A 15916-nucleotide genomic window follows, 5' to 3' on the forward strand; every position below is an offset into this window, starting at 1 on the left:
CAACCGACCGCCATTGATTACTGACGGATAATTGACAGCTTATTAACCAATCACTATCCACGGCCTCCACCAGCCCCGCCTCGCCAACGGGCTTTGACGGTGACATAACCAGACACTATGGCGACTGGCGCGAACCGTTCTACATCACATCCGCTTGCACCCTGTCCCGCCCCGCGGCGTTGCTGTTGCCTCTTCCCGCCGACACTCACTTCCGCCCCGCATCGTTTTCTAGCTTCCCCGCCGCTTCCGGAGTCCAGCGCCACGCTTCCGGCGACCAGTCGGGGCGTCACGTCCGGGCGCCATTTTCGCTTCCTTCTGCAGGTTTTGGTCGACAGAGGGTGAGGAGGAAAAATGAGGGAGGAAGGCGATAATGAGTGAAGAGAATAGAAAGGGGAGAGTGGTGAGAGATAAAATTAGGGAGAAGTGGGTAGAGTAACGGAGGGATAGTGAGGGAGGGGAGGAGGACGGCGAGAGGGATTAAGGCAGAGGAGGTGGATAGTGACGGAGTCAAGAGGGGATGGTGAGTGGGAATGAGGGAGGAAGGTGGATAGTGAGGGAGAAAAGTTGACGTAGTGACAGAGAGAACGGGAGATTGGGGGAGGGGAGGGGGCGGTGAGGGATGGTGGGGAGGGGGAGGGGGAGGGGAGTGGGGGCGAGGGGAGACGGGGAGGGGAGGGTGGCGAGGGGAGACGGGGAGGGGAGGGTGGCGAGGGGAGACTGGGGGTGGGGGCGAGGAGAGACTGGGGAGTGGGGGTGGGGCGAGGGGAGACTGGGGAGGGGTGGCGAGGGGAGACTGGGGAGTGGGGGCGGGGCGAGGGGAGACTGGGGAGTGGGGGCCGAGGGGAGACTGGGGAGTGGGGGCGGGGGCGAGGGGAGACTGGAGAGTGGAGGTGGGGGGGCGAAGGGAGACTGGGGGGTGGGGGGCGAGTGGAGACTGGGGAGTGGGGGTGAGGGGAGACTGGGGAGGGGAGGGGTGGCGAGGGGAGACTGGGGAGAGGGAGGGAGAGACTGGGGAGGGGAGGGGCGGCGAGGGGAGACTGGGGAGAGGGAGGGAGAGACTAGGGAGGGGAGGGCTGGTGAAACAACAATGGTCAGAGGCTTGATCCAGGGTTGGATGCTGGACAATTAGCTCACACAACCATCCTTCCCATTTGCCCTCAGGAAGGAAGCCGGCAAGTCACCATGAGCTATGACAGGAGTGGGCCTCCGGATATCGAGGGGATGACAAGCTTGAAGGTTGACAATCTCACGTACCGGACGTCCCCTGAGACTCTTAAGCGGGTCTTTGAAAAGTACGGGGAGGTGAGTCTCTGTTCCCCTTCAACTGGAAGTGGCAGACGGGGCATGAGGCTCTGTGCTCCGATACCAGCCTTTCTGGGGCTCAGGGACTCCCGAGGTTGCCGGTAACCTTCGGATAAACATGGCTAACTTATGTTAACAACTCAGCTAACAACTGGATTTCCCCACTTATAAACTAGCTTTATGTCCCTGTCCTGCTCTCTCCCTGCTGCCCCGTGTCTGTCCCCAAGCTGATTCTGCTGGCCTGTGCCAGTCGTCAAACTGATCCCCCTGCTCTGTGCTGGGATTGGTGGGCTGATTGCAGCTATGGGTGGGCTGCTCAGTTTCAGAAAGATGTACCGTTTTTTCAATCTGGGGCAGTTAAAACAAAACTTGCCAGAGTTGTGTAAGGCAGGATCTGGGTCAGTTGGAAATTTGACAATGGAATTTAATCCCAGTAGTTGAGGTTCTGCAGTTTGGGGGGGGGGGTGCGGGGGCAGGGTCCTAAGAATGTTTTTGTATGGAGGGATGTTGGTACAGTGCAGGGGAATAGGGTGGTTAAGAATGCTTGCCTTTGTCATTAAGGGAAATGTTTTAGTACTGTGTCTCAGTATGTGTGACAGTGAAAATCTTGTCTTGCATACAGATCATTGCATTGAGGTATCATTACACAGTGCATCGAGGTAGAACAAGGGTAAACAATAACAGAGTGCAGAATAAAGTGTTTCAGTTACAGAGAAAGGGCAGTGCAGGCAGACAATAAGCTGCAAGGGTCACGACGAGGTAGATTGTGAGGTCAAGAGTCCATCTTATCGTACTGGGGGACCATTCAATAGTCTGATAACAGCGGGGTAGAAGCTGTCCTCGTACTGGGGGACCGTTCAATAGTCTGATAGCAGCGGGGTAGAAGCTGTCCTCGAGCCTGGTGGGACGTGCTTCCAGGCAGACTCGGTGGGCTAGTGGCCTAATTCTGCTCCTAAAAGGGAGGAGAGGGAAGAGGAGGTTGATGTTTTTGATCCGAGGTTCTTCTGAAGTCAAAGATGGGGCATAAAACTTACTGCTTCATGATTTAGTGTTAAATGAAGAAAGGAGAATGGCGAAAGCAGACCCTAGTAGTGAGGGAAGGCGAAGAAGACACCGATCTCACATGGTCAAAACAACACTTTCAGTACGCTGGATGAACTCAGCAGGTCGGGCAGCACCAGTCAGAAACGATGAGTCGACGTTTCGGGCCGGAACCCTTCGTCAGGACTGAAGAATTAAAGATGGGGTAGGATTTGAAGAATGCTTTTAGCTTCAGTTGAAAGTCCAGTAATTTGTGGCGGAGACATGTTCCCAGGAAGGAGACATGGCTGTGGTAGCGGGTGTGAGTCAGGATGTGGTCGAAGAGGGAGAGATCACAGAGGGGGAGCAGTGAGAGAGGGTCTCACTGAACTCACATCGAAGAGAGGATTTAAACTTTAATTTAAACATTCTTCAGTCCTGACGAAGGGTTCCGGCCCGAAACATCGACTCATCGTTTCTAACTGGTGCTACCCGACCTGAGTTCATCCAGCGTACTGAAAGTGTTGCTTTGATCACAGCATCTGCAGATTATTTTGTGTTTACGATCTCACATGGTCGAAAGTTGCACAAATAAAGTAGCAATAATAAATTCCATTTAAATTCTGTTGCTTGAACAAACCATTTAAGTACTGCCATGGGAACCAAGAAACTTCCAGAATGAACTAGAGAAACTAATCATTGGGAAAGACACTGAACAAGTGCATATACATAAATAATTATTTAAAAATCATAAGAAAGTTAAACTACAAGGAAAATAACAATTCCATAGTCCAATCCAGCAGTTAGCAATAAAAATGTGGGGACGTTATGTTACAATTTTACAAAACAGTAGTTGGATCTCACTTAGTCATAGAAAAGTACAATATAGAAACAGGCCCATCCAGTTTGCATGCACCACTTGTGTTGGCAGTTGATGACACATTCAACACTCTGATCAAGAAGTTTCACCTCATGTTCCCTTTAAACTTTTCACCTTTAACCCTTAACCTGTCACCTTTGGTTGTGGTCCCACCTAACCTCAGTGGAAAAAGCCTGCTTTCATTTAGCCTATCTATACCCCTCATAATTTTGTATACCTCTATCAAATCTCTGGATCTTCTGCGTTCCGAGGAATAAGGTCCTGACCTCTTCAGTCTTTCCGTGTTACTCAGGTCCTCCAGGTGCAGCAGCATCCTCGTAAATTTTCTCCTTTACTTTTCAACTTTATTTACTTCGTTCCTCTAGGTAGGTGACCAAAACTGCACACAACTCTCCAAAATTGGCCGAACCAATGTCTTGTATAACTTCAACATAACATCCCAACTCCTGTACTCAATACTTCAATTTGTGAAGGCCAGTGAGCCAAAAGCTGTCTTTAGGAACCTCTCTACCTGTGACGTCACTTTCAAAGAATTATGGGCCAGGGTCCTCGGTGCCTGGGCGCTCACTGTGTGAGACAGTGAAGGGATCTGGTCAGCCTCTACAGGAAGCAAGTGCAGAGGAGATTCCCCAGGTGGACGAATTGTTGCCGAGCTTGGACAACTGTATTCGTGGGGAGAGAGTTTGGACAGGCTGAGCTCGCTTTCCCTGGTGCAAAGGAGGCTGAGGTGACCTGCTAGAGAAGCACGGGTAACCACAATATTTAGAATTTTTTTTGTAGGTTTTAAGGTGAGGGGGGAGGAGGTTTACAGGGAATCTGAGGGGTGAGGTTGGTATCTGGCATCAGATACAATCACTGTTTGAGGCATTCACACAGGCACTTCAATAGGCAGGGAGTAGAACAGTGGGGGGGGGGCAATCCCAACGTTTTTCATGCCATGAGCCGTGCCATTAACCAAGGGAACCCCTGGGAAAGAAGGATTTGGGTGGAATGTGAGCAAATGGGATTTGTGTAGATTGGGAAAGATTGGGCAAACAAAGACGTGATGGGCCAAAGGACCTGTGTCTGTGCTGTAGAACTCAAACACATCCCATCCTCCATCCTGAAACGTTGACTCTCAATTCCCATCCACAGATGCTGCCTGATCTGTGTGTTGCTTATCCTTTGTTTCATCAGAGAACTTCCCTGAGAGAGGAGTCACAGGTAGACAGGGACCCTGGGGAGTGTTGTAGAACAGTGTGACCCTGGGGTATAGGGACATGGTTCCTGAAAGTGGAGTCACAGGTAGACGGGGACCCTGGGGAGTGTTGTAGAACAGAGGGACCCTGGGGAGTATTGTAGAACAGTGTGACCCTGGGGTATAGGGACATGGTTCCTGAAAGTGGAGTCACAGGTAGACAGGGACCCTGGGGAGTGTTGTAGAACAGAGGCACCTTGGAGAGTGTTCTAGTTCAGAGGGACCCTGGGGTACAGTGACATGGTTCCTGAAAGTGAAGTCACAGGTAGACAGGGACCCTGGGGAGTGTTGCAGAACAGAGGGACCCTGGGGTACAGGGACATTGGTCCCTGAAAGTGGAGTCACAGGTGAAGAAGACGTTTGCCACGCTGGCCTTCGTCAGTCAGGGCACTGAGTACAAGAGTTGAGACGATGTGTTGCAGTTCTACAAGATATTGGTGAGACCGCACAGGGATTATTGTAGTCACAAACAAGAGAAAATCTGCAGATGCTGGAAATCCGAGTAACACACACAAAACGCTGGAGGAACTCAGCAGGCCAGGCAACATCGATGGAAAAGAGTACAGTCGATATTTCAGTCTGAAGCGTCGACTATACTCGTTTCCGAAGATGCTGCCCGGCCAACTGAGTTCCTCCCGCAATTAGTGTGTATTACAGGGAGTATTGTGTACTTTTCTGGTCGGCCTGCTAGAGGAAGGGTGGGATTAAGCCAGTGCAGGGGTGGGGGGGAGAGGAAACATTCACTCGGGTGTTACAAGGACTAGAGGGCTTGAGTTATCAGGAGACTGGGCAGGCCAGGACTGTTTCTTCTGGAGCGAAGGAGATTGAGGGTGACCTGACAGAGGTTTATAAAACCACGGCGGGGAGGGGGGGGTGTAGATAAGGTCTCCCCCTGGGTAAGGAAATCTAAAACTGGAGGGCACAGGCTTAAGGTGAGAGGAGAGAGATTTGCAAGGAACGCAAGGGGCATGTTTTTCTACCCAAAGGTCTGCCTGTGGAACAAGCTGCTCAGAGGAAGTGGCTGAGACAGGAATATTCACAACGTTTCAGACACTGAGACGGATCATGGATAGGAATGTTTCAGGCTCCTTGCCTGATGCTATTGGTTCACGGCATGCAATAAAGGGCTCAGAGGGAGAGGGGCAAACGCAGGCACATTGCAGTAGCCTCAGTTACCATGGGTGAGATGGGCTGAGGAGCCTGTTTTTTTCTGCATAGAAACTGGGAGTGTGTGATTCAATTAAAAACATAACCAGGCAGGTTGGGGGGGGGGTGTTAGATACCAGAGAGTGATCACCATAGACAGTGATGGGCGGGGGTTGGATACGAGACAGTGATCACCACAGACAGTGATGGAGGGGGAGTTGGATCGAGAGAGTGATCACCATAGACAGTGATGGGGGGGGGTTAGATACAAGAGAGTGATCACCATAGACAGTGATGGGGGGGGTTAGATACGAGAGAGTGATCACCATAGACTGTGATGGGGGGCGTCAGATACAAGAGAGTGATCACCATAGACAGTGATGGGGGGGGGTTAGATACGAGAGAGTGATCACCACAGACAGTGATGGGGGGGTTTAGATACGACAGAATGATCACCACAGACAGTGATGGGGGGGTTAGATACGAGAGAGTGATCACCACAGACAGTGATGGGGGGGTTAGATACAAGAGAGTGATCACCACAGACAGTGATGGGGGGGTTAGATAGGAGAGAGTGATCACCACAGATAGTGATGGGGGGGTTAGATACAAGAGAGTGATCACCACAGACAGTGATGGGGGGGTTAGATAGGAGAGAGTGATCACCACAGACAGTGATGGGGGGGTTAGATACGAGAGAGTGATCACCATAGACAGTGATGGGGGGGTTAGATACGAGAGAGTGATCACCATAGACTGATGGGGGGGGTTAGAGTGATCACCATAGACAGTGAGGGGGTTAGATACGAGAGAGTGATCACCATAGACAGTGATGGGGGGGTTAGATACGAGAGAGTGATCACCATAGACAGTGATGGGGGGGAGAAATTGGATACAAGAGAGTGATCACCACAGACAGTGATGGGGGAGGGTTAGATACAAGAGAGTGATCACCATAGACAGTGATTGGGGGGGTTAGATACGAGAGAGTGATCACCACAGACAGTGATGGTGGGGGTTAGATACGAGAGAGTGATCACCATAGACAGTGATTGGGGGGGTTAGATACAAGAGAGTGATCACCATAGACAGTGATGGGGGGGTTAGATACAAGAGAGTGATCACCACAGACAGTGATGGGGGAGGGTAGATACAAGAGAGTGATCACCACAGACAGTGATGGGGGGGTTAGATACGAGAGAGTGATCACCACAGACAGTGATGGGGGAGGGTTAGATACGAGAGAGTGATCACCATAGACAGTGATGGCGGGGTGTTAGATATGAGAGAGTGATCACCATAGACAGTGATTGGGGGGGGTTAGATATGAGAGAGTGATCACCAGAGACAGTGATTGGGGGGGGGGGTTGGATACGAGAGAGTGATCACCATAGACAGTGATGGGGGGGTTTAGATACGAGATTGTAATCACCATAGACAGTGATGGGGGGGGTCACATACGAGAGAGTGATGGGGGGGTTAGATATGAGAGAGTGATCACCATAGACAGTGATGGGAGGGGTTAGATACGAGAGAGTGATCACCATAGACAGTGATGGGGGGGCTAGATACGAGAGAGTGATCACCATAGACAGTGATGGGGGGGTCAGATACGAGAGAGTGATGGGGGGGTTAGATATGAGAGAGTGATCACCACAGACAGTGATGGGGGGGTTAGATACGAGAGAGTGATCACCATAGACTGATGGGGGGGGTTAGATACGAGATTGTAATCACCATAGACAGTGATGGGGGGGTCACATACGAGAGAGTGATCACCATAGACAGTGATGGGGGGGTCAGATACGAGAGAGTGATGGGGGGGTTAGATATGAGAGAGTGATCACCATAGACAGTGATGGGGGGGGTTAGATACGAGAGAGTGATCACCACAGACAGTGATGGGGGGCGGTTAGATACGACAGAATGATCACCACAGACGGTGATGGGGGGGTTAGATATGGCAGAGTGATCACCATAGACAGTGATGGGGGGGTTAGATACGAGAGAGTGATCACCATAGACAGTGATGGGGGGCGGTTAGATACGAGAGAGTGATCACCACAGACGGTGATGGGGGGGTTAGATACGACAGAATGATCACCATAGACAGTGATGGTGGGGTTAGATACGAGAGAGTGATCACCACAGATAGTGATGGGGGGGTTAGATACAAGAGAGTGATCACCACAGACAGTGATGGGGGGGTTAGATACGAGAGAGTGATCACCATAGACTGATGGGGTGGGTCAGAACGAGAGAGTGATCACCATAGACTGATGGGGGGGGTTAGATACGAGAGAGTGATGGGGGGGGTAGATACGAGAGAGTAATTACCATAGACAGTGATGGGGGGGTTGGATACGAGAGAGTGATCACCATAGACAATGATGCGGGGGGGGTTAGATACAAGACAGTGATCACCATAGACAGTGATTGGGGGGGTTAGATACGAGAGACTGATCACCATAGACAGTGATGGGGGGGTTAGATACGAGAGAGTGATCACCACAGACAGTGATGGGGGAGGGTTAGATACGAGAGAGTGATCACCACAGACAGTGATGGGGGGGTTAGATACGAGAGAGTGATCACTGTAGACAGTGATTGGGGGGGGTTAGATATGAGAGAGTGATCACCAGAGACAGTGATTGGGGGGGGGTTGGATACGAGAGAGTGATCACCATAGACAGTGATGGGGGGGTTTAGATACGAGATTGTAATCACCATAGACAGTGATGGGGGGGTTTAGATACGAGAGAGTGATCACCATGGACAGTGATGGGGGGGTTTAGATACGAGATTGTAATTACCATAGACAGTGATGGGGGGGGTCAGATACGAGAGAGTGATCACCATAGACAGTGATGGGGGGGCTAGATACGAGAGAGTGATCACCATAAACAGTGATGGGGGGGTCAGATACGAGAGAGTGATGGGGGGGTTAGATATGAGAGAGTGATCATCATAGACAGTGATGGGGGGGGTTGGATACGAGAGAGTGATCACCATAGACAGTGATGGGGGGGGGTCAGATACGAGAGAGTGATCACCATAGACAGTGATGGGGGGGGATAGATACGACAGAGTGATCACAATAGACAGTGATTGGGGGGGGTTAGATATGAGTGAGTGATTACCATAGACTGATGGGTGGGGGTCAGAAACGAGAGAGTGATCACCATAGACTGTGATGGGGGGGGTTAGATTCAAGAGAGTGATCACCATAACCAGTGATGGGGGGGGTTAGATACAAGAAAGTGATCACCATAGACAGTGATGGGGGGGGTTAGATACGAGGTTGTAATCACAATAGACAGTGATGGGGAGGGTTAGATACGAGAGAGTGATCACTATAGACAGTGATGGTGGGGTTAGATATGAGAGAGTGATCACCATAGACAGTGATTGGGGGGGGTTAGATACGAGAGAGTGATTACCATACACAGTGATGGGAGGGGTAGATACGAGAAAGTGATCAACATAGTGATGGGGGGGGTTCGATACAAGAGAGTGATCACCATAGACAGTGATGGGGGGGAGGTTAGATACAAGACAGTGATCCCCATAGACAGTGATGGGGGGGTTAGATACGAGAGAGTGATTACCATACACAGTGATGGGAGGGGTAGATACGAGAGAGTGATCACCATAGACAGTGATGGGGGGGGTTAGATACAAGAGAATAATTACGATGGACAGTGATGGGGTAGACACGAGAGAGTGATCACCATAGACAGTGATGGCGGGTGTTAGATACGAGTGAGTGGTCACCATAGACAGTGATGGGGGGGGGTTAGATACCAGAGAATAATTACGATGGACAGTGATGGGGGGGTAGACACGAGAGAGTGATCACCATAGACAGTGATGGCGGGGGTTAGATACGAGTGAGTGATCACCATAGATAGTGATGGGGGGGACAGATACAAGGGGAGAGTGATCACCATAGACAGTGATGGGGGGGGGTAGATACAAGGGGAGAGTGAGGTCCATAAGGAGGTTTGGGAGCATTGATGCACAGAGGCCTGAGTCTCAGTGGCCAGCTGGTAAAGAAGTCGTACCACATACAGTCAGGGCCCACTCCCAGTGTATGAAATTGATTTTGTCGTTGTATAAATCTGGAATATTTGCAGTTCTGGTTGCCCATCACGGAGGAATGGGGGTTCTTCCTGGTTTGGAGAATGTTAGATACCAAGGGAGGTTGGATTTCTTTCTCCTCAGAGTGGCAGAGAGGATTGCTGCTGGAAGTCTGTAAAATTGAAGTAGATAGGGTGGATAGTATATCAAATACTTGAGCACAGGTTGAAGGTGAGAAGGGGAAAGATTGACAGGTGGAATTTATCAGAATGGACATTGGGTTTATTGTCAATGGCATCTGGCATGAAATTTGTTGTTTTGTGGGGAAGATCAAGGAATAGAGGTCAAAATCCTGATTTCTTGGACCGTGTGCAGATGGCTGAATATTACAGTACATGGGCGCCACGCTAGCATAGTGGTTAGCGCGACGGTATTAACCACTCAGTGTTCAATCCCAGTATCCCTGTGCAATGCTTGGGTTTTCCCCTGGGTGCCACGGTCCAAAGACCTACCAGGTTAATGGGTGAATGTCAATTGTGCCGTCACTAGGTTTGGGTTAAATCGTGAAGGTTTGGTGGGGTTTGTCGTAAGGATTGGACCAAGCTGGACAAGACTAGGATGTTGTGGACAAGTGTTGGGACAGAGCGGCGTGGAGGGAAATCGTCCGCCAACTGGAAATTCCAGATGCGACCTAACGACGGCAACGAATGTGCCAAAAGCTTTCTTTATAATCCGACCTACCTGTGATGCCACTTTTGACATGATCACAGTGAATGGCGGTGCTGGCTCCAGGGGCTGAATAACCTACTCCTGCACCTATTGTCTGTTGTTATCCAGCCACGTTGTTCTTTGCCTTCCTCGTCCTTTCTTTCCCTCCACCTTTCCATATAGCAAGTCTGACAAGATGTTATCTCTCCGCGTAACGTGTCTACAATAAGCAACTTTTAACTTCATAATCTTCTCCAGCAATGTCCGTGGGCTATCACATTGGCCTTCATAAATCAATGTTGTATTGAGTACAGGAGATGGGATGTTATGTTGAAGTTGTAAAAGATGTTGGTGAGCCCTCATTTGGAGTATTGTGTGCAGTTTTGGTGACCTACCTACAGGAACAATACAAATAAGGTTGAGGGAGTACAGAGAAAGTTTACAAGGATGTTGCCAGGTCTGGAGGACCTCAGTCATGGAAAGATTGCATTGGACTTTATTTGTTGGAGCATAGAAGATTGAGGGGAGATTTGACAGAGGTGTACAAAATTGAGGGGTACAGACAGGGTAAATGCAAGCAGCTTTTTCCATTGAGTTTGGGTGGGACCACAACTAGAGGTCATGTATTAAAGGTGAAACGTGAGAAGTTTAAGGGGAGCACGAGGGAAAACTTCTACGTGATGGTAAGAATTAGAGGAGATGGCAGTTGAATGTGTGGCTGAGGAGTTGGTGCAGGGGGCAGGGTTTTAGATTTTTAGGTCATTGGGATCTCTTCTGGGGAAGGTGGGACCTGTACAGATTGGATGGGTTGCAGCTGAACTCGAGGGGGAGCAATATCCTTGCAGGTAGGTTTGCTAGCATGGTTCGGGAGGGTTTAAACTAATTTGCAAGGAGGATGGGACCCGGAGCGATAGAGCAGTGAAAGAAGTGCATGGAGTAAAGCCAGATCCAACATACAGAGAGGCTTAGAGGAAAGAGAAGCAGAATAAACGATGTAAAGACAGTAAGGTAGAAGGGCTGAAATGTATGTACCTTAATGCAAGAAGCAACAGGAACAAAGGTGATGAACTGAGAGCTTGGATACATACATGGAATTATGATGTAGTGGCCACTACAGAGACTTGGCTGGCACCAGGGCAGGAATGGATTCTCAATATTCCTGGATTTCAGCACTTTAAAAGGGATAGAGACGTGGGGAAGGGGAGGAGGGGTGGCATTACTGGTCAGGGATACTACTACAGCTACAGAAAGGGTGTGTAATGTAGCAGGATCCTCTTTTGAGTCAGTATGGGTGGAAGTCAGGAACAGGAAGGGAGCAGTTACTCTATTGGGACTATTCTATAGGCCCCCTGGTAGCAGCAGAGATACCGAGGAGCAGATTGGGAAGCAGATTTTGGAAAGGTGCAAAAATAACAGGGTTGTTATCATGGGTGACTTTAACTTCCCGAATATTGATTGGGACCTGATTAGTTCCAAGGGTCCAGGACAGATTCCTGATACAGTATGTTGACAGGCCGCCTAGGGGGAATGCCATAGTAGATCTAGTATTAGGTAACAAACCAGGTCAGGTCAGAGATCTCTCAGTGGGTGAGCATCTGGGGGACAGTGACCACCACTCCCTGGCCTTTAGCATTATCATGGAAAAAGATAGAATCAGAGAGGACAGGAAATTTTTTCATTGGGGAAGGGCAAATTATGAGGCTATAATCCTAGAACTTGTGGGTGTGGATTGGGATGATGTTTTTGCAGGGAAATGTACTGTGGACATGTGGTCGATGTTTAGGGATCTCTTGCAGGATGTTAGGGATAAATTTGTCCTGGTGAGGAAGATAAAGAATGGTAGGGTGAAGGAACCATGGATGACAAGTGAGGTGGAAAATCTAGTCAGGTGGAAGAAGGCAGCGTACATGAGGTTTAGGAAGCAAGGATCAGATGGGTCTATTGAGGAATATAGGTTAGGAAGAAAGGAGCTTAAGGGGCTGAGGAGAGCAAGAAGGGGGCATGAGAAGGTCTTGGCAAGTAGGGTAAAGGAAAACCCCAAGGCATTCTTCAATTATGTGAAGAACAAAAGGATGACAGGAGTGAAGATAGGACCAATTAGAGATAAAGGTGGGAAGATGTGCCGGAAGGCTGTGGAAGTAAGCGAGGTCCTCAATGAATACTTCTCTTTGGTATTCACCAGTGAGAGGGAACTTGATGACGGTGACGATAATATGAGTGTGGTTGATGTTCTGGAGCATGTTGATATTAAGGGAGAGGAGGTGTTGGAGTTGTTAAAGTACATTAGGATGGATAAGTTCCCGGGGCCTGACGGAATATTCCCCAGGCTGCTCCACGAGGTGAGGGAAGAGATTACTGAGCCTCTGGCTGGGATCTTTATGTCCTCGTCTATGGGAATGGTACCAGAGGATTGGAGGAGCGCGAATGTTGTCCCCTTGTTCAAAAAAGGTAGTAGGGATAGTTCGGGTAATTATAGACCAGTGAGCCTCATGTCTGTGGTGGGAAAACTGTTGGAAAAGATTCTTAGAGATAGGATCTATGGGCATTTGGAGAATCATGGTCTGATCAGGGACAGCCAGCATGGCTTTGTGAAGGGCAGATCGTGTCTGACAAGCCTGATAGAGTTCTTTGAGGAGGTGAACCAGGCAGATAGATGAGGGTAGTGCAGTGGATGTGATCTATATGGATTTTAGTAAGGCATTTGACAAGGTTCCACATGGTAGGCTTATTCAGAAAGTCAGAAGGCATGGAATCCAGGGAAGTTTGGCCAAGTGGATTCAGAATTGGCTTGCCTGCAGAAGGCAGAGGGTCGTGGTGGAGGGAGTACATTCAGATTGGAGGATTGTGACTAGGGTGTCCCACAAGGATCTGTTCTGGGACCTCTACTTTTCGTGATTTTCGTTAACAACCTGAATGTGGGGGTAGAAGGCTGGGTTGGCAAATTTGCAGACGACACAAAGGTTGGTGGTGTTGTGGATAGTGTACAGGATTGTCGAAGATTGCAGAGAGACATTGATAGGATGCAGAAGTGGGCTGAGAAATGGCAGATGGAGTTCTACCCGGAGAGGTGTGAGGTGGTACACTTTGGAAGGACAAACTCCAAGGCAGAGTACAAAGTAAATGGCAGGATACTTGGTAGTGTGGAGGAGCAAAGGGATCTGGGGGTACATGTCCACAGATCCCTGAAAGTTGCCTCACAGGTAGATAGGGTAGTTAAGAAAGCTTATGGAGTGTTAGCTTTCATAAGTTGAGGGATAGAGTTTAAGAGTCGCAATGTAATGATGCAGCTCTATAAAACTCTGGTTAGGCCACACTTGGAGTACTGTGTCCAGTTCTGGTTGCCTCACTATAGGAAGGATGTGGAAGCATTGGAAAGGGTACAGAGGAGATTTACCAGGATGCTGCTTGGTTTAGAGAGTATGCATTATGATCAGAGATTAAGGGAGCTAGGGCTTTACTCTTTGGAGAGAAGGATGAGAGGAGACATGATAGAGGTGTACAAGATAGTAAGAGGAATAGATAGAGTGGATAGCCAGCAGCTCTTCCCCAGGGCACCACTGCTCAATACAAGAGGACATGGCTTTAAGGTAAGGGGTGGGAAGTTCAAGGGGGACATTAGAGGAAGGTTTTTTACTCAGAGAATGGTTGGTGTGTGGAATGCACTGCCTGAGTCACTGGTGGAGGCAGACACACTAGTGAATTTTAAGAGATTACTAGACAGGAATATGGAGTTTAAGGTCGGGGGGGGTGGTTATATGGGAGGTGGGGTTTGAGGGTTGGCACAACATTTTGTGGGCTGAAGGGCCTGTACTATGCTGTACTGTTCTATGTTATGTTCGATGTTGAGAGTGTGGAGCAGGCTGCTAGCTTGATTTCAATGTCTGAGAGAAGATTGGATGGGAGAGGTATGGAGGGCTAATTTCCTGGTGCAGGTCGATGGGAGCAGGCAGATTAAATGGCCCAGCATGGGCCAGAAGGCCTGTTTCTGTGCTGTACTGTTCTTCGACCTCACTATTGGAAATTGTGCTGGAGAAAGTGCAGAGGAGATATTTTGCTTGCTTTGGGGGACTTTAGATAACAAACGCTTGTAGGAGAGAGAGAGAGAGATTGGATAGGCTGGGCTTGTTTTCCTTGCAGCTGTAGAGACCGAGAGGTGACCTGACAAAAGGTGCTGGGAGGGAGATTTTACAAGTCTAATGAAACCCCTTTTTACCGGGCGTCTCTGGAGAGGTGGCTCGTTAGCCCCTCACTGACAGCCACCGGACTCGGCAGTGAGAAAACCACCTTTCCCAGACTCCCTACGAAATGACTTGGGTCCCACCAAACCCATGAGGTTGGGATGTCTTGCATACCCTGAACCTCGAACTGAGCAAACACTGTATAAATGCTGCCCACTTGCAATTACTGCATACAGTTATAAAGAAAGCATATTTATAAATTTCAGCTTTATCAAACAGTATGACAAGAAAAAGGAAAAAATAAAAGGGTCCATTACAGTTAACCCAGCCCAAATGTGCACAGAAGTTGGAGCTTATGTTGAAGTTGTCTTTAGCTCACGTGCTGGACCCAGTCTGTATGACAGGACACACCACCTTCCGAATGTTGCTTGAAATCCACCTCGAACAAACGGGCTCCCCCATGGGAGAATTGATCCTAACTCCTTGAAGCCATTCATCTGCACAAAGCACCTTGTGCAACAGGGACGGCATCCTCAGCTATCTTCCCTCCTGTCTTCTAGCTCCTGCCAAAAAGACCTCAACCCACACCAGAGTCTGTCACAAAAACCTCTCTGCCCAGCATTCTCTGGAACTTAACTTTCTCCCAATCCCACCATCCTGATTGGATGACACTACATTCCTAAACATGAACATCACAGCCCCTTATCTTTAGCTCAACCCCAAACATGCAGAAAGCAGAACAGGCTGCTCTTACAGAACTGCTAAAATGAAATGCCTACGGGATAGCAGTAAAAATTTTAACACCAACCGTAATCATTCTTACCACTTTTCACTTTGCTACGAGGAAAGAGAGGACCAGTCCATAGGTTAAGCTCCTGAATTGGGGCGGGTCCAATTTTGCAGGCATCAGGGGGTTTACAGGGTGAAATGTTCATTACAGAGACAACGAGCAAGTGGAAGGCACTTGTAAAAATGTGATTTCAAAGTAAATTTATCAGATCTATATGTCACCATGTATTGTCCTGAGATTCATTTTCTTGCAGGCATTCACCGTAAAACAAAGAAACAGTAGGTTCAATGAAAACTGCACACAAAGGCGCAGAGACGACAGTGTGTGGAGGCGGGTGGCGCGCAGAGACACGTGTGCTTAACAGGGCAGAAATAACAATCAATGAAAATAACACTGACAACAGGAGTTGTAAAGCCCTTGAGAGCCAGCCCATCGGTTGTGGAACCTGATGTTTGAAGGATGATGACTGTTCCCACACCTGGTTGTGAGAGTGCTGAGGCCCCTGTACCTTCATCCTGGAGCAGCGGCAAGTTCTGGAAGCTGGAAAGGTTCAGGGGAGGCCTGGTCCCATATGG

General features: G+C 49.1%; 1 protein-coding gene across 3 annotated transcripts in view; it reads left to right on the forward strand.

Annotated features, from left to right (window-relative positions):
• Positions 1-275: 275 nt before the first annotated feature.
• Positions 276-15916, forward strand: part of LOC134338809 (serine/arginine-rich splicing factor 2-like) — a 50440-nt gene continuing 34799 nt past the window's right edge. For 2 of the 3 annotated variants that reach the window (XM_063034881.1, XM_063034882.1), the window contains exons 1-2: positions 293-400; positions 1162-1302. In XM_063034881.1, the coding sequence (XP_062890951.1) occupies positions 371-400; positions 1162-1302 (171 nt within the window). In that variant the 5' untranslated portion in view covers positions 293-370. Of the gene's footprint in view, positions 401-1161; positions 1303-15916 lie in introns of all 3 variants that reach the window. The other variant, XM_063034883.1, reaches the window with a different exon arrangement.

This window comes from Mobula hypostoma, chromosome 28, assembly GCF_963921235.1.
Source record: "Mobula hypostoma chromosome 28, sMobHyp1.1, whole genome shotgun sequence".
Taxonomy (NCBI): Eukaryota; Metazoa; Chordata; class Chondrichthyes; order Myliobatiformes; family Myliobatidae; genus Mobula; species Mobula hypostoma.